This window comes from Prunus avium, chromosome 7 (assembly GCF_965620075.1).
Source record: "Prunus avium chromosome 7, drPruAviu1.hap1.1, whole genome shotgun sequence".
Lineage (NCBI taxonomy): Eukaryota > Viridiplantae > Streptophyta > Magnoliopsida > Rosales > Rosaceae > Prunus > Prunus avium.
The window spans coordinates 32413617-32436331 of NC_142290.1; the positions used below are offsets into that span (position 1 = coordinate 32413617).

Sequence of the window (22715 nt, forward strand, 5' to 3'; positions counted from 1 at the left end):
TGATTAGATTTTGTAGATGATTGCACGTATATGGAGTTTGCATAGGACAATATGATATGTAAGTGTTTGTATTGATTTGGGGTTTTTGCATGTTACAAAAATTGTAATAAATGTTGGACCCACATAATTAGTGTATATCGAAGATCGAGATACGTGCCATAATTTGAGTGGGATAAATATGTAACAGCAGCGGGTACTTTTTTTTTTTTTTTGGTCATAGCAGCGGGTACTTTGATACAAGGAACAAATTTTCAAGAGGAGAAAGTGGGTCATGAATTTTTTCCGTATTCAACTAAAAACTATAGCCTTTTTTTATTAGGGTGACGTGGCCGTAAATCAAGGAGAGTTAGTAGAAGAAACCGGACAGGAGGGAGGGAGAGAGTAGAGATAAACAATAAAGAAATAAAATAAAGTAATAATGTTAAATTAAATTAATATGAAAAGGTAGCTGTCAGGATGAGTCATCGTGGTTCCTGCATCGTCACGATCTAATCCAGTGAAACGTGGACAGCTGGACACATCTACCTCGCACGTGTCTCCCCCGCCAAACCCTAACTCTTTTTGTTCCGGTAGACTACCGCCACACTGGATCACTCCGTACAGCCCCCAACCCACATATCTACTCAGCCCCCCCAAACTCAAACCCAAAGCCCCGTCCCCAAACAACGACAAAACTAAAACTAAAACTACTTAGAGAGAAAAAGCTGAAGCGTTCATCTCTCTCTCTCTCTCGCTCTCGCTCTCGCTCTCGCCCACGTAGTTTTGAATTGAAGGTTCTAAATTCGAAAACCCTAGATTCCTAATTTGTTAGCCGTTGATCTTAAATAAAGTGTTGTTCCACCTGGACTTCCACCTCACTCTCCTAAACGCCATGAAAGCAGGTCTCTCTCTCTGTCTCTCTCTCTCTTTCCTTATATAATGCAAATCACGCGTCTCATGGCCTGATTTCCCGTAAATTGCCTTTCCGTTCGTTTTGTGTTTGTATTATTCCACGGATTGTGTCAAAATCTGAGCTTTGTTGAATTCTTTGTTGTGTACGCAAGTTAATCTGTTGCGCTTATTGGCTGCTATTCATTTACTATCAGCTTTTGCTTCAGCTCTGTGATAATGGTTTGATTGAATTTTGAGCTTGCTGTAGGAAAATTAGTTAAATTGAGATAAGGGTAGGTGTAATTTAATCCCCAGTTGATAAATTTCATGGCTTTGAGTGTCAAATCGGTGCCTGAATAGTAAATACTTGACAATTTGAAGGGGATTTTTTAGTCTTTCCCTCTCAACCCTTCTTTGGTTGACCACATTTTTTTGTTTTGGTTAATCTTGATTAATTGAACCATCTAATTACTTATCTTAGGGCTGTTAATTTTGTTGTTTTGCAGGTGCTTCATAGATATATATATAAGAATAAACGTGATCTGTTAAATTGTGAATTTAAGGGGTGTTTTCTGGGCCAACAAAAATGGGGACAGGGGAAGAGGGCACGCCTTCTAAGCCTTCCAAACAAGCTTCTACAGCTCAGGTAGTCCCTCCCTCCCTCCTCCTAAGTCCTCAATTCTTTCCCCTCAAGTTTTTAATCAGTCTCCCATGAATTTACAGGAAATACCAACAACACCTTCATATCCTGATTGGTCCAGCTCTATGCAGGTTCATGATGAAAACACATTCTGGGTCAATATGTGATTTTTTTTAAAGTAAGCAGATAGATAAATTTGATATCTTGATAAATAATTTTAATAGCTCATAGCTTCTTGTTTAGGCTTATTATGGTCCTGGAGCTACTCCACCTCCCTTTTTCGCCTCTACTGTTGCTTCCCCAACTCCACATCCCTATATGTGGGGAGCCCAAGTAAATGTCTTTTCCTTTGTTACATAGGAAAGAAGATTGCTTTTTTTTTTTGGGTTGAAAAAAGGGGGTGTTTATTCTCTTTTTGTGTTTCAGCATCCTATGATGCCGCCATATGGAACTCCAGTTCCATACCCAGCCATGTATCCTCCAGGTGGAGTTTATGCTCATCCTAGTATGGTCGCGGTATGATGCTATCCCTCTCATATGATTATATCCCTCGCAAACCAACTCTGACACAAGTCGCTTCTTGCTATTTGCTTTATACACGTCTTTCCATCTTCATTGATAAAAATGGCCTCTATGATGTTATCTAAGATTTCAACCTCATCAGCTGTTTTCTTGCATTCATTTACTCTTTAGACTCCAGCCTCAGCACAGACAAATCCAGAGTTGGAAGGGAAGGGCCCAGATGGGAAAGAGCGGGTTTCAACCAAAAAACCCAAGGGAACTGCAGGAAATACAGGTTTGGTTGGTGGCAAGGCTGGGGAGAGTGGAAAAGCAACTTCAGGTTCAGGAAATGATGGCGCTTCACAAAGGTGTGCTAATCTTTGCTTTGGATTCCTCCTTTCGACAATGTTTTAGATTTCTCTTTTCTCTTTTTACATTGGGTCCGTGCAAGATTTTTGTATCAGTGTGGTGCCTTGTTGTCTGACTGTAAATTTTTTGGATAATAGTGGTGAAAGTGGTAGCGAGGGTTCATCAGATGGCAGTGAAGATAATGCTAACCAACAGGTGTGTATAAGCATTTTAGCTAATTGCTCCTAGGTGTTGGTTGTTACTTTGCTTGACTAACAAAGTTGCAGGCCCATCTGGAAAATTGTTGTTGCCCATTTTTCGCTTGCCCACATCAACACTTAGATATTCTGTGTTGGACTTTATACTTCCATATTAACCTGTTCGAACAAAATTTCTTCTGGTATGATGTATTCTTCTTCTTCTAATGAAAACATGGTTGATTTCTCTCTAGGAGTATGGTGCAAACAAGAGGGGAAGCTTTGACAAGATGCTTGCAGATGGTATATTAATCGTGTTCAACTTCCTGCTTGTGTTATATTTGTAAAATGGTTTGCTCATAATTAATTTTCCAGGAGCAAATGCACAGAATACTGGGGCAAATGTTCAAGCTTCAGTGCCTGGGAAGCCTGTCTCTATGCCTGCTACTAATCTGAATATTGGAATGGACTTATGGAATGCAACCCCTGCAGGTGCTGGAGGAGCAAAAATGAGAGCAAATCCGTCAGGTGCTCCATCGGCTGCGGGTGCTGATCACTGGATTCAAGTACGAATCTTTCTGTTATCTTCTAAATTGTTATTTTGTAATCACTATCCATGCAAAAATTTACACGCACGCATGATCATATATGTGTATATAATATAGATAGATAGATAGATGGAGAGAGAGAGATGTTGTCAATTTATTTTTCGGACCAATCTGGAAGCACATTTAAAGGTTACACTTAATTAATGCTAGATTAACAACCATGTAAATTAACATGCCAGATTGTGTGCCAAGAGGAAATTTGCCTAGTCATGGTGGAGACGTTATGAATATCTTTCTTAAAAGACTGGCATTATAATAGTTTTAGTAAGGTTTTAATTTGTTTGTCATGATTTTGACAGGACGAACGTGAACTGAAAAGACAGAAAAGAAAGCAATCAAATAGGGAGTCAGCTAGGAGGTCAAGATTACGGAAGCAGGTACAGATGTACTTATATACACTATTTGGCAGCAATTTCCCTGTTCTATCTGGCTTTTTATTTGTTTATTTAAATTTCAATAAAAAGGTCAGTACCCAATTTGGTCACAAATGAAGGGCTATGGGAGGAAAATCTGCATTTAAGGAAGAAAAAAAAAAGTAATATTTGTCCCTCTTTAACTAGCTGAAATTTTAATAAGCATCGTGTGCTACAAGATTATCAATTTTAAAGGACCAATCAAACAATAGAGCTATGTGCTAAGACCTGAACAAATATAATATATATTGATATCATACATATATATGCTTAACTCCCTCTTCCGTTTCTTATGTTTACCAGGCAGAGTGTGAAGAGCTACAAGCAAGGGTGGAGACATTGAGCAATGAGAATCATAACCTTAGAGATGAACTGAACAGGCTCTCAGAAGAGTGCGAGAAACTCACATCTGAGAATACTAATATAAAGGTTTACTTCAATACAATTGCATTTTCTTGTTCTTATTTTACTTCTATGCCAAATGTCAAATCCATGTTCACATAAACTCAAATGGAAAGAGGATCCTTGCCAGTTCAAGTTGTAGCTTGATGGGTTAAAAGCAATCAAAGTTGCCTGAATGTTTCACTAATCTGTTCCACTAGTGCCGTCCATTTTTTGATACGTATGATTTTTTCTGCTATACAGGAAGAGTTGACACGAGTGTGCGGACCAGATTTCGTAGCAAACCTTGAGCAGCAGCCTGGTGGTGGTGAGGGCAACAGTTGAGAAGGAATTAATTTCTCTTTGTAGTAACAGAAATTTATTGAGCTCCGGAAGCCATGACCCTCACTCGAATTGAGCGTAGAGCATTTGTTTCCCTTACTAATTTATACACTTAACCCTTCTCTGTAACTGTAACGTTTATTTATCAACTTTCAACTGAGTTGGATCCTCGGAGCCATGCAAATTGTTGTACCATTGGAAAAGAGTATATAATAGATTGCTTCCATTGACTATTTATCTTTTCGAACCGATTTGTACTTCCTCCTTCCTAACCCGTTTTTACTGTTTCTGTGCTCACTCAAAATGATGCTGCGGACGGAGTGGAGGAGTTTGGTTATAGAAACAGCAAACTTTTTGTATCTTTGTTTCGAAGTGGCAGAGGCTGAGAAAGAAATGACGCAATAGAGCCCAATTTTTCTTCGACAGTTTTTGCAACTCACCTTGCTTTTTTACTTTCATAGATTCATTAATTCCACATCAAATGTGAGAGTTGGGAAAATAGGCGGTGTTTCCCTTTCTCTTACAACTAGCAGGGCATCAGTTAGAAAAGGCAGTGCTTGGTTAAAGAACTTCCAACGAAAAAGGGTAGGGAAGGAAAAGAAAAGGACAAAACGTTAAACCGAATGTGGTAAAGATAAACATGAGCAATATTTCCATCTGCTAAAGTACAGTTAAAGTTGATATCATATTTACCAAATTGTGAGATAACATGCCAAGAGTAAAGCTACCCAAAAATGATTTTCTTCATTGCATACTACAGATCTTCACTAATTACAGCACAAATAAGAAATACTTTTCCTCCTTTTTTCTCTATTTGCACCAGGAACAGAAGGATTTCAAAACTACACATATTACCAACAGGAAAAAACACTAATCATTCTCTTTTTAATAATATCACTAATCCTCATGATCAGACTCCGAAACTGGGGCTATTCTTGCCTGGCCTTCTATTGCATTCTGTCGTGGTACGTCTGAATTAGGCCTCGGGTCTGTTAAATAGGAGGGAGGGCAATGAACTGTAGTCAGAAAGACTGGACCAGCAAATATAACAAACAAGCTCTAACTACTAGCCTGTTAAACTAATGATATCCATCACATTATATACGATCCCTTTGTAGGGGAGAAAATGTAGGTGTTTGACTTTGAGTGTATGTGGTGGGGATACCAATGTCATTCTCACCTGAACCCAAAATTTTCATCACCACAGCCCTAGCATACTCAATCTCCGCTTGGTGAGCACTAATGAGTTTGTGCTGCAATATAGAAACCAGATAGCTCTATGACTGTACATTGTAGTATTTCCTACAATGTAAAAACAGAAACAAGCACTTGCACAGACAGTTGATTTTGACCATGACCAACAAATTTCAATGGTACCGCTTACCAAAGTAATATTCACATAAACTCATATTGCTCAAGAGACAGAAGGCATACCAATTCACCATATGTGAGTCCCAGAACTCGATCAACCCGAGTTTGATGCTTCAAAAAGAATGGACGTAGATGGTTCGTGTACAACTGCTTTGCTCCCTGGTAGAATCAGGCAGTTATTTACTAATTTTTATAGAAGAAAGCAGGTAGTTAATTACAACACAATTTTCCCCACATGTCCATATCTCATAAAGTTATGCATATAAACAGAGTGTGCTATGAAATGCAACAAAGCATTATGAACACAGCTCAAAATGCAACCATAGAAAAAAAAACAACCATAAACACCCAAATGAATATGCATTTATTTTCTTCCAAGTGTCTGTTATCATCCTCATTAACAAGTGATGTTCAACTGAATTGGATGACAATCATGATGCTGTCTTTTACTGCCTGACAGCTCGAGACTAGCTGCTTATCACTTGACATCACAACTAGAAGATATAAACTCTAAAGCTAAATCAACTAGTCTAACCTGCATTTTACTCCTCATAATCTCATTGCACCAACCCCCTTCCGTGGCCCCAAAAAAGAACATAAACATGAAGTCCCTTCCAAAATGCCTTTCAAAAAAAAAATTCAACCTAATTCAAAAGAAATATGTTTTAATATTATCTGCAATGAGCTTCATTTTATAATTATATATATGCACAGTAACTATGTAATATGGTTTTGTTAATAAACCCAGGAGAAGAGTCCAAGTGATGAGGTAGGTGGGGACAAGGGTTAAGATTAGAATAGGTCATGGGTCAAATCTCATCCCAATCTGGCAAAGAAAAAATATCATTCAAAACAGAAAGATGAAAAAAATGGTGAAATTACTCGATTTATCCAAACATTCCCTGGATGTTTCCCAAATTACAAATGAGTTTGAATATACGAGGATAATTGAAATGACACACTAGAAGTTAATGCAAGAGAGGGTGAGAGAAAATAGATAATTAGAACCAACTCAACTTTGTGACTGCCTTTGTCATTTTCATTATGTACTGACACAAGCACTCCAAAGAGAAGAATAGCATTGAACTTACATCGACAGATGGAAGTTGGAGCCAAACAAGAAAGGCAAACTTCAAATGATAGTACATTGGGCACCTGGGTACAACAACAATAAAGATGAGGTTGTCTATCAAGCTCAGGTAAACGCATGCTTAAATTAGTAGTGATATCTTTTCTTATAATGTTGTAAGATACAATTTACTCTTTCCTTATGCCAATATAATCTCATTTGTAACTATAGCATGTTATACCCTGAATGCTACTGCACCATAGTCTTGTTGGAGAAATGGTTCATGTCATGATTATAACAAGTACATGAATAGATAAATTTAAAAAATATGAAAGAGTGTAGGATATCTGATTTTATTATTCTTCAAAATGTGGATTTCTTTTAATTATATAGGAAAACTGAATTTTTTGCTATTCAATTCATCAAAACATTGTGGTTGACACATGCAATTCATCAGGGGTTTAATTAAACCATCTGTAATGTACAAACTCGAAAGAGGTCAAGAGTAATCCTGAAACTACACAAAACCGTACGGGATCCTGGGCAAATAATATGCATATGTAAAAAAGTAGTATATGTTAAACGACACAAATAAAACAATTTATCGGATTTTCACGGGGGAAAACTTGACCCATCTAACCTAAAATAGAGAATCTAACTTCATGACAAATGTGATGATTTTGAGAAATAGGATCCAGAGTCTTACCAAGAAATAAGCTTGTCTGAAAATATTTCCACAAGGCTGAAAGATCCATAAGCTGCAACCATTTGAAGTCGACAATTGAAAGAACTAAATTAGTTGCATGATAATGTCCGAAAATCATAAGCCTGTGTTATATACAGTTGAGATGAAAGGTGAACCAAATCCAAGTTCAAATGGAAAATAATACTAATAATAATAATAATTTCTAACCTGCCCAATATAAAAGCCACTTTTCTTGTGCATTACGATCTTTCCTCTCAATTGCCTTGCATGTACAGTATACTGGTATACCAATCCCCACAGAACAACTATACCAGAGAAAAACTCAACGTCGAATCACAAAATAACCATTTTTGAAGCTTATACAGAAGAAAGAAACAGTAGTCATGGCTTACCATGCTGTTCGAAGAACAATGTTTGAACCGAGAGGGCAAAGGAGCAATCGTAAACCTACCTGCATCAGATATTTTCAAACATCAATTTTAAGCATGCAACTATCAAAAATGTAATGCATTCCAGTCTAAATTTGACAGGCAATATTACAGCCAAAGAACAATGATAACACAAATAACAACACATAACACACACAGAGGCAAATTGATGAGGTATTCTGTAACTATCAACACCCACTAGATTGGCGCTTTAAGGACACTAAAATTAATTGCAGAGGCAGACAGGGTCCAAACAAGACAATTGATTTCCTTTACCAAAGGATAAAAAGGAAATTAATGAATTTGACAATCAAAGTTTCTTAATTTCTCACAGGAAATGGTATTAAAATCATTATCTTGCGCCGGATCAGCAAGAATTGAAATTCTAAAAACAAATAATCAGTTTAAAGTGAATCATCGGAAATATTATTGAATAAACAATTTAATTTCATATTATTAGTTATTACGAATCCCTAAATCAAATTGGAATTCGAATTTTGGGATCAGCCTGTTACAACTGTTGATGCGAAATTGAAACGAGAGCAAGCCAAAAGAGAAAAATGTCATTGGGCAAAGAGCAAAGGAAAGCAAAATCGAAGGAGGAAGGTGAAACTTGACCTCGCTGGCTATGTTGGATCCGAGAAGCGCCATCTCCGAGCAGAGCAAAGAGCGCAGGGAAACCGCCTAACCGTTAATTTCGTTTTCGATATATGGCGTTTTTATACTTGTGATTTATTAATCTAAGTTAGTAGAAACGAGATAAATGGAAAAAACTGAGAATTTAAATTAAGGAAAAAAAATAGTAAAAGTAATTTTAAAAAATCATTTTAAATTAAAAACTAATATCACTTAAAATGATTTTTCATTAAATTTAAAACCCATTCCGCAAAACGTGGGTCTATTACCTTGTGCCTAAGTTTGAATTCCTCTCTCCATAGATTATCTCATGTATCCTTTTTAAAAAAACATATTCCGTGTATTTTACTCCTAATCAACTGTAATTATATGAACTAAAGCAACTGTAACTGTTTTTTTTAATTCAATCGAATTCACATGTTGAGATTATTAATCGTGGAAGAGGGTTTAGCCATCTATATATGAACTAAAGCAATTAGTAATGTAAAGACGACCAATCAATATTGGAAAAGGAGGAATCGAACTTAGGATCTTGAGTGCAATGATAAATATAATACTTTTAAATCACTTGAGTTACAAGCCACTTGCATGCTTTGTTATTGGATTTTTACAACCCACCCATGGTGGATTGTTTTTGCCCTACTAATCCAAGGGGTTGGAGTGCGCTTAATACAATCTCACCAACATGTAATTGCAACCAAATTAAGATCATCTTGCTCATTTGGTTTAACTACCAGTATATTGTTGATAATTTAGACGCTCTATTTTAGTTACAAACTCACGCTACAAGATTCAATCTTAAAATTTAATCTATGAAGAAGAAATGTAAGAAATAAGTGATGTGGAATGAAATATGATTCATTGATTCATAATTGAGTGTTGGGACATTGCCAATAATTGCTTAGCTTCCCTGTTATGTTTGTTAAAAAACAAGCCAAAAAAAGAGTAACAAGGACAAAACCAAACGAGAACCACACGTACACCAAAGAAAGAGAAAACTACTCCCAAATCCAACAAAACAAATTGGTCGGGATCATTAACTTAACACTTAAAACATAATTACACCCCAAACCCCCAATAGTTAAAGAGTAAGAGTATAGACTATAATTAAGTAAAATAACTACTTAATTATTAGCTAGCTAGCTGCAAAATGCTAATTAGCTGCCCTAATTACACCTCCATGCCGACGTGGCAACCAGGGCTCTATCGTGCCAGCAAAGCACCAACTCGGCCTGCCGTTTCGCCACATGGAACCCCCTGACCTGGACCTTCCCCAGCAAGCACTGGGCCTGAAAGTCCGCAAACTGGCTCAGCTCCACAGCCCTCATCCCCGCCCCGTGAAACGCTTCCCGCCACGGTGGGACCCGCCTCCCCGCCGCCTCCACCGCCGCCTGAATCTTCGGCCGCAGCAAAAACGTCTCAATCTTCTTCACCACTTCGCTGGCAGCCGCCGCGGCCGCGTCGAGCGACTCCAGCATAACGGAGTAAAACTCGAGGCTGGAGACAAAGTTCCTCCTGAAAGACGTCGTTGCGGAGTCCCCCATCCCGTCGGCGTCGACGAACACCACGACGCTCGGCGACAACCGCCGCATGTCGCCAAGAAAAGCGGAAATGTTGTTCTGAGAGCAGAGGCGGCGCAGGATGTACGGCGAGAGCAGAACCGCCGTTTTCTCTCCGTCCATGAACTTGACGGCCTTAAAGGACATCATCTCGAATGTACGGACGGGGACGAACTCTACCTGGAACCTGATCTTGAGGTCCTGAGCGAACTGGGAGAGGTTCTCCTTGACCAGCCTGGTTTCGCCTGCGTACTCCTCGGGCACGACAGCGGTGATGCGGAGCACCTGTGGGACTGGGCTGGTTCGGCCAGCCACGTCAGCTTTCTCGGCGAGCTCTTTCATCAGGGAAGCGTACTGGCCGCCGAAGCCGATGTCGAAGTCGACGACGTGGATGAAAGCGGAGCCGCTGAGGGCTTCCAGGAGGGCTTGGTTGGTCGTGAAGTGGGAGAACATTGGGACTGGTGAAATTCCACAAAAGCCCTTGTAGGCGCGGATGGTCTGGACGATTTCGGACCAGGACGAGAGCTGATTGTGAGCAGCTGAATCGGAGCCGTTGAGGATGGACTGGAGGGCGTCCCTGAAATAAACCGCCGCACGCTGGAGAGGTTTCCCAACGGGTTTCGACGGGGAGGAAGATCGTAGCCGTTGGTTCAGGCGGTCCAGGATCCCCTGGGCAAGCTGCAACTCGTCCGAGTCGAAACAGTCTGCGGCGCGGATTAATTCCTCTATGAAATCAAACCCGACGTTCCAATTTCCCGGCTGATGGTCGTAAAAATTGTGGGTGGTGTTAGTGAAATTTGGGTTGGAGTATACTTCAGATTCGGAGAGATTGATGTTGAAATCCGAGTGAACCAGCTGGGTCGGGTCGAACGGCTGGGGATGTGGGTAGTCGGAAAGATGAGAAATTTGTGAGTCGGTGGAGTTCAATTGCGGAATTGAAGTCTTCAAGTTGGGAACAGAGTCGTCGTGCAGGCCCAAGTCTCTCATGATCGAGTCCCAGTCCAGATTGTGCAGGGCCTGCTCGTCCCACTCAAGAGGGTCATGGTGATTTGGGTGAGACAGGACGTCTGAAACCGCTGAAATTTTTGCGGGTTTTTGCTCGGCCACCGGGCTGGGGCTGTGGCGCAGGTCAAGAACCGACGTGGGTTCGTAGCACAAGTTTTGGATATTGAGATTGGCAGGAAAATTGAGGCCTCGGTTGGTTTGGTTGGTGTTTGTGTTTGTGTTGTTGTTGTTGCAAGATTCGAGTTTTGGGTTGGTTTGTGGAGAGGAAACGGGTACTCTCATGGCTTAGCAAGAAAGCTCTGTTTGCTCTGTGAGCTGCTGCTCTGTTTTTGGGTGCTGGAAACGAAAGAGGGAGATGAGGTTGAAGAAGAGGTTGAAGAAGAGGTGAGGGGGCTTTTGGATGTGATGATTGCTGGCTTTTTATCTTTGCGTGTGTGCATGGTGGTTGGTGCTTGCTTGCATTAATATGTCATACATGACAGACATGGATGACGAGGGTCAGAGGAGGCTTTTAATCTCTTTGAGGCTTCTTGCTCAAGTCTTCCATGGCCATTTGCTTTTTGAGTTTCTGTGTCTTTGTTTGATTCGCTGCCTAATTCGCTTTTTGTTAACTCTCTCACTCAGCCCATGCAAAGCACTGAACTCAACCCATCTAGTGTTGGTTGATTTTCATAAGGATCGCATAGGCAAAACTTTATTCACTCAAACCAGTGAAGTGAGCTGTTGGCCAACTACTTACATGCACCAATCAACGATTGGCTTGAACGGGGAAAGTTTAGGTTTCCATGCACTATATTTTTCTGATCATATTCCTCACCAAATTTTTATATTTATTTAATTATTTTAATTTAAGGTATCCTTTTTAATATGCGAGTGGATTTCACTTATGAGATAGATGTGATTAACAATGTAATGAGCAGATTCAAACTCTGGATTTGTTTGTTTTGTTATAAATTTGTCATTGGTGATAACTTTTAGAACAAGAAAGTCATACATAGGAACACCATATTACAAAATGCGATGTAATTTTTGATCTATTTCCTCAACATTGTAGTGTATTGACGGTTGGAAGTCACATACGCTCACACTAACTGTGCCTAATATTGCTCCATTTCAGTCCTAATTGTGTTTTGATTAATGTCATGCATCCTTTTCCTTTTTCGTCTTGAATCTGTTAAAATGGGTAAAGGTGAAAAACGGTCACTTGCAATGTGTTCACATCATCTGTACAAAATTCCAAAGCCTTTGCATATAGGAAGACTTCTCAATTTGTTTCAAGTCTTCAACGTAAAACGACAAATAAGTCAAACTATTGGCGTTAAAGCTCCAAAGTTGTGTTCCCCCCAAACTCTTCCGAGGAGAGGACCCACAAAAGCTCTTACTAAAACCAACCCCCCTTGCCTTTACTTATCCCACTTTGAGAAAAGCTTAGAAAAAGAACCATCATTAAATCTTTGAGAGGGCCGCAGATACCGGCTCACTCTCCCACGTCGGAAGTTGGCAAAGTACCAATTAAAACCTAATTAGACTATAATTAACTATATCTTTAGCTTAGGTTTAATACCCTAAACTAGCATTAATTTGTACTCTTCTTAATTTACTTAATTAATCAAAGAACAAACTGTAGACGTACTCTAGAAGAATGAAGCAACGTTCACACTTGTTGACGTTGAGGAGGGACCCAAAGGCCAAAGGGATGGGCCCTACATGCAAACACTCCAGCGTAGATTGATTGGACACAGGCGGGGGGACCCATAGGACCCACAAGTGGGAGCCACTAGGGTTGCTTTTTGTCGGACATGCATGGTTTTGCATGGACATGCACCACAGCAGCGTAGAAACCAGGCCCACGTAGGATTGCTTTGGCCAATTGCCATTGGCGGCAACCAGAAAGAGAGAATATGTTCCTTCCAAGAATTTCCAATATGGTGAGAGAGAGAGAGAGAGAGAGAGACATTGCAATCACCGATTGATTGATGCAAATCCTTCCGTCCATTTACGTACCAAACAGCAAGTTAACACACAAGATCTAGCGATGCACATTTTCTACACCTTTTGTTTTGGTAATGGGTGTGATGGGTGGGAGGAACTTTACTATTGGAAAAGTTTTTGCCCACCACCAGAAAGATGGGTCGAGTCTTTTTGCTAGAGACCTATAAACAAAAGTATTTTAGTACTAATTTTATAATAAGCTGAAGCACTTAAGTCCTAATCAAGCTGATTATCATGTGTGTTTCATTCCAAAGCCAAAAAGGAGGAGAGGAAAAGAAAGGGTTTGTGTTAAATTGCCGATTCTTTGAGTTTTTCTGTGCTCTTTTTTAGTCGTTTAATAATGTAAACACTATGCAAGGATGATATAGGATCCTATGCAACTACATTCAGAAAAAAGATTTAATTGCATTTTGATGTGTGAATTTAAAATGAGGGATTTGAATTTTATTTTTTATTGTATTATGTTGCATGATAATTTTTTTTTCTCTCGAAGTTAGGAAGATGAGGAGATTTCTCACACACACATTACCAATAAGGTACCGTGAAATTTGAACCTAAGACCACTAGTCTGCAAATTTTTATCAAGTATCAAAAGTAGGCTCTTTTTGTATAGTTTCTTTTAACATTCCATTAAAAACTTTAAATTGTATAGTCAAATATAAGTTTCTCATTTTAAATCCAGTAAAAAAAAAAGAGCTTTATTTATTTATTCCTTTTCCTTTCTTTTAATTTCAGAACGGAGAAGATGACAAAACTAATAAGAAAAGATAAATAGATAGTAAAGGACAGAATACGTTGCAGTAGAAAAAACAGAAAGAATACGACAAATCCTAATGTCATTGTAGTTTGTATTAATTAACCCTTTTTTTTTAATGGACGTTTCTTTTTGTAAATTGACTAGTATAGATGTTGCAGATTGATTTGAGCTTTGACGATTTTATATACCATTAACTATTAAGGCATCCTCGTCCATTCTTTTAGAATATAATAAAATAATGCAACTGACGGCATCGATGAAGAGTTACAAAATAATTCAATTGTATATCTACAGAGACTTTCGACAATAATGATAAGCATATTTTTCCTAATAATGCAAAGGAAAACATCAGCAAATGATTCCATTATGGGTAGGATATGGAAGATCCAAGCTTTGCTTAACATGATCTCTTAACTCCTTATAGTCAAAATTCTTCTATTAATAAACTATTAATATTGTTATGGACGTTGGGGTTAAATTTCTCACTACCCTAAACTCGCTTCGTGTATATATGCTAGGATTCACGAGTCCTTTATATGTATTCAGGATTTACTTAATGTCTTTAAAAGTAGACGAAAGAATTTTTCCTGTGACTCAAAAATAGTTTAATATTGCAAAGTAGTATGAAAATGGAGTTTTCTGTAGCCAATACTTATCAATGGATGTAGAAAAGTACTTACTTAAGAATTAAGGTTTCTTATAATTAAGTACACGGGGCACACACGGAGGGAGAGGGAAGCTTGAAGCACACAAAAGAGAGAGAGAGAAAGAGAGAGAGAGAGAGGAGGTGATGGGAATTGTGAGGGGGGTTGAGATTCTGATTTAAATCATTCATATAAAGATGGTCTCACTAGTCCATTCACCCACTCTCCAAAAGAAAATAAAAGGCAAAGGGTGATGGGGAGAGAGAGAGCACTGGCGCATGCAGCTGTGGTAGGGAGATTTTTTAGGCACCATAGTGGCCTGAGGATCTTCTATCTATCTCTCATGCAAGCACATTCACCTTACACTTAGAGCCAGCAAGCCCTCCTCTTTTTGTGATATGGGATTGGGATCCCCACTGGATATGTTGATTTTGCTTTGAAAAATACCCCTTGATTCATTTTAGTTTTTATATATATATGTATGACCACCATTCTTCATTTTCTTCTTTGATTCCTCCACATTTTATACATGCTCTCTCTCTCTCTCTCTCTCTCTCTCTTTGATTCCTCCAAATAGTATGTGGTGTATGGTGAAAGGTGTTTGGTACTTTTCTGCAACTTGAATTGATGATGGCATGACCAACTCTCAGATATGCAGTTGGATTGATGATACAACCAAGACATGAACGGGAAGCTATGCCCTTAGCCTTAGGCCCCTTTCAATGCCAATTTGCCAACAAAAAATAAAAATAATAAGGTTTAAATCCAAGAAGGTTAATATTTTGTGTATCAAATCCAAAACTGATTGAGTAGTTTTTGTCTTCAATTAGTTGTATATAACTAACCATATTAATGTCCGTAATTTTTTATTTTGTAGTAGCCAAAAGCTATGGCCTAGCCAGATCTTCTATAAATAAATAAATAAAATACCATTAGTGAGTGGGGATAAAATAAAATAAAATAAATTGAGAAATACCCTAAAAATTGTGCATCTTCTTCTCTTTTGTCCAAAAATAGGCTTGTTAGGTGAAGAGCACAATTCCAATATGATTTTATTTGAATAAAATAAATTACATTTGTTTAATTCACTTTTAATTCCCCCTGTCTATTTTAAATAAATAAATAAAAATTCAACACAAATAACTTCAAAGTGACATAATTGACAAAAAAAAACCCAAAAAACAAGGACAAAGCAATACAATACAACGTTTGAAGACGTCTTGAGCCCAAAATGTCCGAGCCCAACTCAGATTTTCTAACAAAAACCCGTTTGATTCCCGCGAAAAATTATCAACTGCATGGTCTCCCTCCACGGGAAGATACGGACCCTGATCACCTGCCACGTGCCTGAATCACCATCCACGTGTCCATGAACAAAGCCACCTGGCTCTAACTTTTTTTTTTCGGGGATTGAAACGCATGAGCTTTATTGTTTATCTGATCCGCATACCATCACATACTTCTATATAGATCCTCAACCTCCTCACTTCATTGCAATCCATTCACTTTTCTTACAATGTTGAACAAATCTTCAAACCAACAACCATTTCCGTTTACCTTCTTCATCTTGCTTTTCATTGGTCTGTCTTTGCCTGCTGCAAAGGCAATATTGAGCAATGAGGAGCAATTTGGCTCAGGTGCTTCTGCTGCTGCTGCAGGGTCTCTGGTGAAGAAAGATCAACGGAGAGCATTGGTTGTGACAGAGTATGGAGAGATCTCATCCATTGATATCAGTGATGGGCACGGAGGGCCCTACCATATTCAGTTCATCACCTTGGAACCCAACTCTCTCTTCCTTCCAGTACTTCTCCATGCAGACATGGTCTTCTATGTTCATACAGGTGCTCTAATTATACTTTTTATTTGTTTATTATGTGATTTGGGTTTTTGTGTAATCTTTGTTTTGGTGGGTTTAGGCAGTGGGAGGTTGAGTTGGGGTGATGAGGATGACATTAAAAGGGTGGCTATAAAGAGAGGTGATCTCTTTAGGCTCAGGCCAGGCTCTGTTTTCTTTGTACAGAGTGACTTACAGGCTGAGCGCCAGAAGCTTAGAATCTATGCAATCTTTGCAACCAACACTGATGATGACTTATATGTAAGACCACCTGTTTCTCTGCTTCTTTTTCTTTTCCTGATTCAATGGATATTTTCATTCACTGGTGTCCAAATTTTCTTTTTTCTGATACCAAAACTTGTGCAGGACCCAGCAATAGGAGCATACTCTAGTGTTAGGGACCTGGTCCGAGGCTTTGATCCGAAAGTGCTTCGATCAGCTTTTAAGGTATGAACTACTTCGACTACTTTGCTGTAAATTGTAATCATCCTGTTATCTGTCAGAAATAATTGTGAAGATTTTGGTTTTTGCTGGTTTTCTGACTACTAAACAATGTGGTTGATTAGGTCTCTGATGAAGTGATAGAATCATTAATAAATGGAACAGACCAATCAGGCATTGTACACGCAGTGCCAACAAAGAAAGAAACTTTCTGGGATTTGGAGGCTCGGTTCTTGAAAACCTTCCTGACAGGCAAAGATGGCATTGCATTCAACAAGAACAAGAAGAAAACAAAGACCTATAATATTTTTGATGAGGACCCAGATTTCAAGAACTGCAATGGTTGGAGCTTAACTGTGAACAGGAAAAACTCCCAGTTGTTGAAAGGATCAAACATTGGTCTTTTCATGGTGAATTTGACAAAGGTCTGGTTCTGTGGTATTTAGCTTGATCTTATGTTAATTAGAGTCTAATTAATTTGATGCCTAATTCTAAAACTTGCTTTGTTATTGAAGGGGTCAATGATGGGGCCTCATTGGAACCCAAGGGCAACTGAGATAGCAATAGTGCTAAATGGGCAAGGGATGGTTAGGGCGGTTTGTTCTAGCACTGCAGCAAAGAAATCAGAGTGCAAAAGCATGAGGCTTAGGGTTCATGAAGGAGATGTATTTGCCGTGCCGAGGTTCCATCCAATGGCTCAGATGTCGTTTAACAATGACTCCCTTGTGTTCATGGGTTTCAGCACAACAACGAGGAGAAACTATCCTCAGTTTCTGGCTGGAAAATACTCTGTTCTGCAGAGTTTGGACAAACAGGTCTTGGCGGCGTCGTTTAATGTTAGCAACACAACGGTTGATCAACTTTTGGCTGCACAGGCTGACTCAGTGATTACAGATTGTACTTCTTGTGCTGAAGAAGAGGAGAAAGTGATGTTGGAAGAAATTGAGAAGGAGAGGGAGGAAGAGAAAGCTAAGAAGTGGGAGGAAGAGGAGGCTAGAAAGAGAGCAGAGGAGAAAGAACAGAGGAAGAGAGAAGAAGAAGAGGCAGCAAGGAAGAGAGAGGAAGAAGAGGCCGCGAGGAAGAGAGAAGAAGAAGAAGCCGCAAGGAAGAGAGAGGAGGAAGAAGCAGCAGCAAGAAAGAGAGAGGAAGAAGAAGCAGCAAGGAAGAGAGAGGAAGAAGCATCAGCAGCAAGACAGAGAGAGGAAGAAAAAGCAGCAGCAAGACAGAGAGAAAAAGAACAAGAAGCAGAACGACAGAGAGAAGAAGAACAAGCAGCAAAACAGAGAGAAGAAGAACAAGAAGCAGAACGACAGAGAGAAGAAGAACAAGAAGCAAAACAGAGAGAAGAAGAACAAGCAGCAAAACAGAGAGAAGAAGAAGAAGCGAAAAAAAGGGAAAAGGAGGGGAGGCAAAGAGAAGAAGAAAGAAGACAGAAGGAAGAAACAGAGAGGGAGAGGCAGCAACAAAAGGAATGGGAAAGAAGAGAGCAGGAAGCACAGACGGAGCAAGAAGAGGCTAGGAGACAACAGGAAGAAAGGGAAGGCAAAGAAAGACCAGAAGGGTCAGCAGGAAGCCAGCCAGAGGAACAAGAGGGAGGTCGCAGAGGCATTGATGTTGAAGAGGGAAGGAGATATTTGAGGGTCTTGAAGGTTTAATTGATCTATCTTCTCCAGTTGGCTCGGCTGTTCTGTCTTTTGAATTTGGATTGCTGCATGTTTTGTTAATAAAAAATAATATATGTTATGCTGCGCGTTTTATTTTAATGTAATGAACTTCTATGACCCAAGTCAAAAACAAATTTTGCTGCAAATTAGAGGGGAAAAAAGGATGAATATTATTTATTTGTTGATAAGAAAAATTTGAGCCTACAGAACAGACATCTGCAACTGAGATAAAATATTGAATCTTATTTCTATCCTTTGCAAGGAAAAACAGAATTAAGGGCTGAAGAAAACACAATTCTATGCATTTCAAGCACACTTTCCTTAACGAAGTGAAAATGCAACTTGTTTTAAAGTTGATTGGATCACACCTTTGGATTTCCAAAGGGTGGCGTTTTAAAGTGAAATACAGCTCAAACTTTTCAGATTCAAGTAAATAACTAGAAGAGAAGAAATTGCACCTATTGTTTGACACTAATGATGAAAATCAATGTAAATACAGCTCAGATAGCACTAGAAAAAAAAAACCAATGTAAATACAGCTCCCTCTGGGTTTCATGGCAAAACAGAGTGATGAGCTTCTAAGCTCCGCCAGCGACCTTACAAAAAGGAAAGAGATGGTTTGTCTACACCCGGATTTGAGAGACTCACTCACTCACACATTACTGGAGCCAGTTATATAGGACACAACAACAGTAATATCATCAAGCTTGCCTCCATAATAACGGAACCCGGCTTCTTGAGCAGCTGTAGAAAATGGTGTCTGCCTGCTCTTATCTAGTGCTCGCTGCCGTGCCAGAGCTGCTATCTTCTGAGCAGTTACCCGTGGTTCCAAGCCAGCCCTTACCGCATGAACAACAACAGCAGTAACCTCGTTGTTATACAAGTTGTCAAACAACCCATCGGTTCCAGCTATAATGACATCTCCAGGGACAACAGGAATCAAAAACACCTGGTCCACATCGAATCCCAATTAGACGCTAGTTGGTCAGGGGATTTATTAAAGTTTTCTCCCCTCAATGTACATACAATGACAGGGAAAGTGACACACATCTATTGGAAGCAGAGTGATTTGGATAAGAAACCTTAAGCTCTCAAGATTTCAAAATTGTGTATTTAAGAAAATGAAAACATAATATCAGATCTTACGGCCAGTTCTCCACTACAACTAATCGAAGCAGTGTTTTTAGAACATATACAGTCAAAACAAGTTCATTTGGGGGAATCTATGTATTACTTTGATGATATGCGAGTGACAACTAGTATAACACTCAATAATTTACTGACCTGACCGGAGCTAGGTAGATCAGCCCCTCTGCCACTTTCCAGCTGATACGTAAAATTGAAGCCATGCTGCTGCACGGGGGATTGGAAGATGGTGCTTCCATCTCTGACAACTACAAATCCACTGTCCCCAAGATTGATAGCTTGTAGTCCCTGTTAGAAGAAGAAAACACACTCATACTTACTATATATAAACCTTTCCTGGCTTTCTACTCTCAAGAAAACAAGCATCCAAATTCCACACAACAATCAAACTCAAGTGATCTTACAGACAAGGAAAAGTTGTTCTAATTTATGTACTAGAAACTTCGATCATGCATCCTATCCAGGTTTGACTCACAAGGGCTGGGCATCTGCAGTCTATTTTTTAATCTCTATTAATCACTTATTTCAAGATTATTCAATGCATTTAATAGACTTCCAATTATATATAAGTAAGTCTTGCAACTCAACATACTAAATGCAAAAGTCAGCAATTACCATGTATGTGGAAGAGTCCATTTAAAGGTCCTTTCTTGAAATAAATCCAACCCTGGTTTGCATATAGTAATGGATAGATACTAGACACTAAGATCATTTCTGTCAATTTATTACAGCAGTATAATGCAGCCACACATGATTGCCTCCACAAATCAGATCACATCTTTCCTTACAGGGTCAAAATGATAAAGTATCCCAAACAGTAAATTATAGCACCAATGGTTAGTCAAAATGAAAACAACAAACCTTTTCCGTAAGGCCAATGATGCAAGCTGTTGAGGAACCCTTTGCTTTGGTGCATGAGTGGGCCTTCTCTAACACCCTGGCCGGGTCGAAGCAACCCTCAGGCTCCTCTTGAATTGCCCTTACAGAATGGGACATAAGTTCGCGAGAAAAGTGTCCTGCATTGACGCCAACATCTGCCCATCCACCCACACCATCTGCTACACCAATTGCTTGTGCATCTTCACAAATAAAATGGGCATCCTCTCCTCCTGTCTCCTCCTTATCAGGATGTGGCAGATAACATGATCCTGAAAGTAGTTTCAGAGCTTTTTCTCCCAAAATAGGTCTGAAAATGAAACCAAGCAATATATATAAGCACTGAGGAGACCAATGCCTATATTGGTATTAGAGAGTGCTATAATCTGTAAACACTAATCAATCCCATTTGTTCTACACGAGATAACAAGTTCATACTGTTTTATATAAATAAATTAACATTTGAGCATCCACGTGCACAGAAGATAACCCTTAATTCCGTTCCAAACAAAAAAGACTTAATTTATGAGTGCTGAGTAAATGAAAACACAATGGAGACCCTAAGATAATGAAAATGACAAGCAAACAACGAAAGAGGCAAAGTAAACAGCACATACGGGTCGGACAAAATGGTAGAATTTGCAAGCTGTTCATCACTAGAGTTGCCATCAAATGATACATTATGCGCAGCACCAGCAGCACAGCACACGGAAGATGAGTTATGGAAATTCCTCAACCAAGGTCCAACATGCACAGAAATCAGATGACTGTTGTACGATTCTTTTTTTCTGAAACTCAAGCTAGCTTTCAGGAAACTGCTATGGCGTCTATCATTAAAATAAACAGCCGTAGGTTTTGTGAAGTCTAATGAGTTCCCGCAACTTGAAATTAAGTCATCAACATAAACGTCCCCAAAAACAGGCGTCGAACTTGAAGCAGCCATGGATTTTCCCTTATGCAAAGGACTAAAATTATACCTAGCAGTGTCGGGTATCAAAAGGGTTGAATATGGTAACGAACGAGACAACCTTGAATTCCGAGACAACAATTTTCCCTGACAAGGTAGTAAAGTTTTCGAATTCCGTAGCCCGCTCCCACTTAATACTCTCCAAATACTAGAACATATACTAGTGTTCACCTTGGGGAGTATCCCGGACTGCATTTTTATCCCCTTATGTAAAAAAACCTTGATTCAACTACCCTCTCAAGGAAAACCCAAGCTGAAATATGATATAGAAGATAAAAGCTCATCACTCTCAGCACATCTATTTAACAGCTTAACCTAAAACCTACTGCTGCTGAGTCTGTTCAACTTCCAGGGCGATATGTATGCCTCTTCAACCTGAAATGTGAACAAAATTTTGAATTTCATCACAAATATGTGAGCTTTTTGCTACATGCACAACAATATTGCTTGTATATCCCCCAAATTTTGATTTTTATCGAAATTACGAAATTATATTATCTTCAAGCTTCAATACCTAATCATCTCAAAAAGTTTATGTTCCCTGCAAATATTATTAAACACCCCCCCTTCCCCAACCCCAAACCATAACACAACGTACCCATATGAAAATGAATCGAAAAAATTGGACTTGAAGCATGAAAGCACTGTTGCTATGAAATGTAAAAGCAGTTGAATGGATAAACAGGAAACGCACCGTTTTGGAGTTGAAAAAGGAGAGATGGGCAATCAGTGCTGGAGCTCAATCTGACCCAAGAGATAGCATTAGCTAAACGAAGCTCCGAAGATATTATCTTCACCTATTCAATCTTCGGAGCTTCTTTTATCCCCAAATATGTCTCTTTGGGTTATGGCGATATGCTTTATGAGAATTGAGGTGAGAGAGTTGGCTTAGGCGCTTAGGCGCATAAGGTTCACAAAAACGCCAGAGAGAGCACGTGGAAGAGGAAAGCCAAAATAAGCAACAAAATAAAAGATCTCAGCTACTGTTTTGCTCCACAGCTAAAAAATAAAGAAAAAATCAGGGAGTCTCAATATAAGAGTTTAAATTTTAAAAAAAATCTCACATGAAATGAACTTTTTTTTTTTTGGTCAGAACATGAAATGAACTTTAAAAACACACACAAAGCTCATTTAAAACATAATAAAGAAGTTTCAAACTTTCATTTAATTTACAAAACTATCATTGATTTCTTAAAACAAGCTCAACCTCAAAACCTCAAAAAAAACCCAAAACACTAAATATGGTACCAAAGTAATTTAATAATCAAAATTAAATTAAATTAAATAGGGCCATCTATCCTTTTTTGGGTTTTTGTTTTT

General features: G+C 39.0%; 5 protein-coding genes across 6 annotated transcripts; 2 read left to right on the forward strand and 3 right to left on the reverse strand.

Moving 5' to 3' along the window:
* The first annotated feature begins 614 nt into the window (after positions 1–614).
* GBF1 (G-box binding factor 1) lies at positions 615–4547 on the forward strand. Its single transcript, XM_088244127.1, has 12 exons — positions 615–881; positions 1377–1516; positions 1594–1641; positions 1754–1843; positions 1937–2026; positions 2204–2379; positions 2518–2575; positions 2811–2859; positions 2932–3122; positions 3464–3541; positions 3881–4006; positions 4223–4547. Exons 2-12 carry the CDS (start codon positions 1457–1459, stop codon positions 4301–4303), a joined length of 1047 nt encoding a protein of 348 aa, XP_088100253.1. The 5' UTR covers positions 615–881; positions 1377–1456; the 3' UTR covers positions 4304–4547.
* Positions 4548–4961: 414 nt separating this feature from the next.
* On the reverse strand, positions 4962–8630 carry HVA22K (HVA22-like protein K). Of its 2 annotated transcripts, none has more exons than XR_015825648.1 (8): positions 8493–8630; positions 7839–7897; positions 7654–7751; positions 7447–7498; positions 6763–6826; positions 5735–5830; positions 5481–5602; positions 4962–5289 (listed from the first exon to the last, which is right to left on the reverse strand). XR_015825648.1 is itself a non-coding variant. In XM_021968433.2 (8 exons), the coding sequence occupies exons 1-8, from the start codon at positions 8523–8525 to the stop codon at positions 5198–5200; spliced, it is 567 nt and encodes a 188-aa protein (XP_021824125.1). In that variant the 5' UTR covers positions 8526–8630; the 3' UTR covers positions 4962–5197. The 2 variants fall into 2 exon arrangements, 1 of the variants encoding a protein (XP_021824125.1); XM_021968433.2 differs by having other exon boundaries at positions 5481–5553.
* Positions 8631–9350: 720 nt separating this feature from the next.
* Positions 9351–11677, reverse strand: HAM4 (GRAS family transcription factor). The gene has a single exon (XM_021968468.2). The coding sequence runs from the start codon at positions 11354–11356 to the stop codon at positions 9677–9679; it is 1680 nt and encodes a 559-aa protein (XP_021824160.1). The 5' UTR covers positions 11357–11677; the 3' UTR covers positions 9351–9676.
* Positions 11678–15955: 4278 nt separating this feature from the next.
* Positions 15956–18505, forward strand: LOC110748527 (vicilin-like seed storage protein At4g36700). Its single transcript, XM_021948499.2, has 5 exons — positions 15956–16308; positions 16384–16562; positions 16668–16748; positions 16868–17167; positions 17258–18505. Exons 1-5 carry the CDS (start codon positions 15984–15986, stop codon positions 18395–18397), a joined length of 2025 nt encoding a protein of 674 aa, XP_021804191.2. The 5' UTR covers positions 15956–15983; the 3' UTR covers positions 18398–18505.
* Positions 18506–18884: 379 nt separating this feature from the next.
* Positions 18885–22337, reverse strand: LOC110765350 (putative protein phosphatase 2C 80). The gene is made up of 5 exons (XM_021968456.2): positions 22090–22337; positions 21046–21770; positions 20414–20738; positions 19691–19840; positions 18885–19355 (listed from the first exon to the last, which is right to left on the reverse strand). The coding sequence occupies exons 2-5, from the start codon at positions 21588–21590 to the stop codon at positions 19059–19061; spliced, it is 1317 nt and encodes a 438-aa protein (XP_021824148.1). The 5' UTR covers positions 21591–21770; positions 22090–22337; the 3' UTR covers positions 18885–19058.
* Positions 22338–22715: the final 378 nt, after the last annotated feature.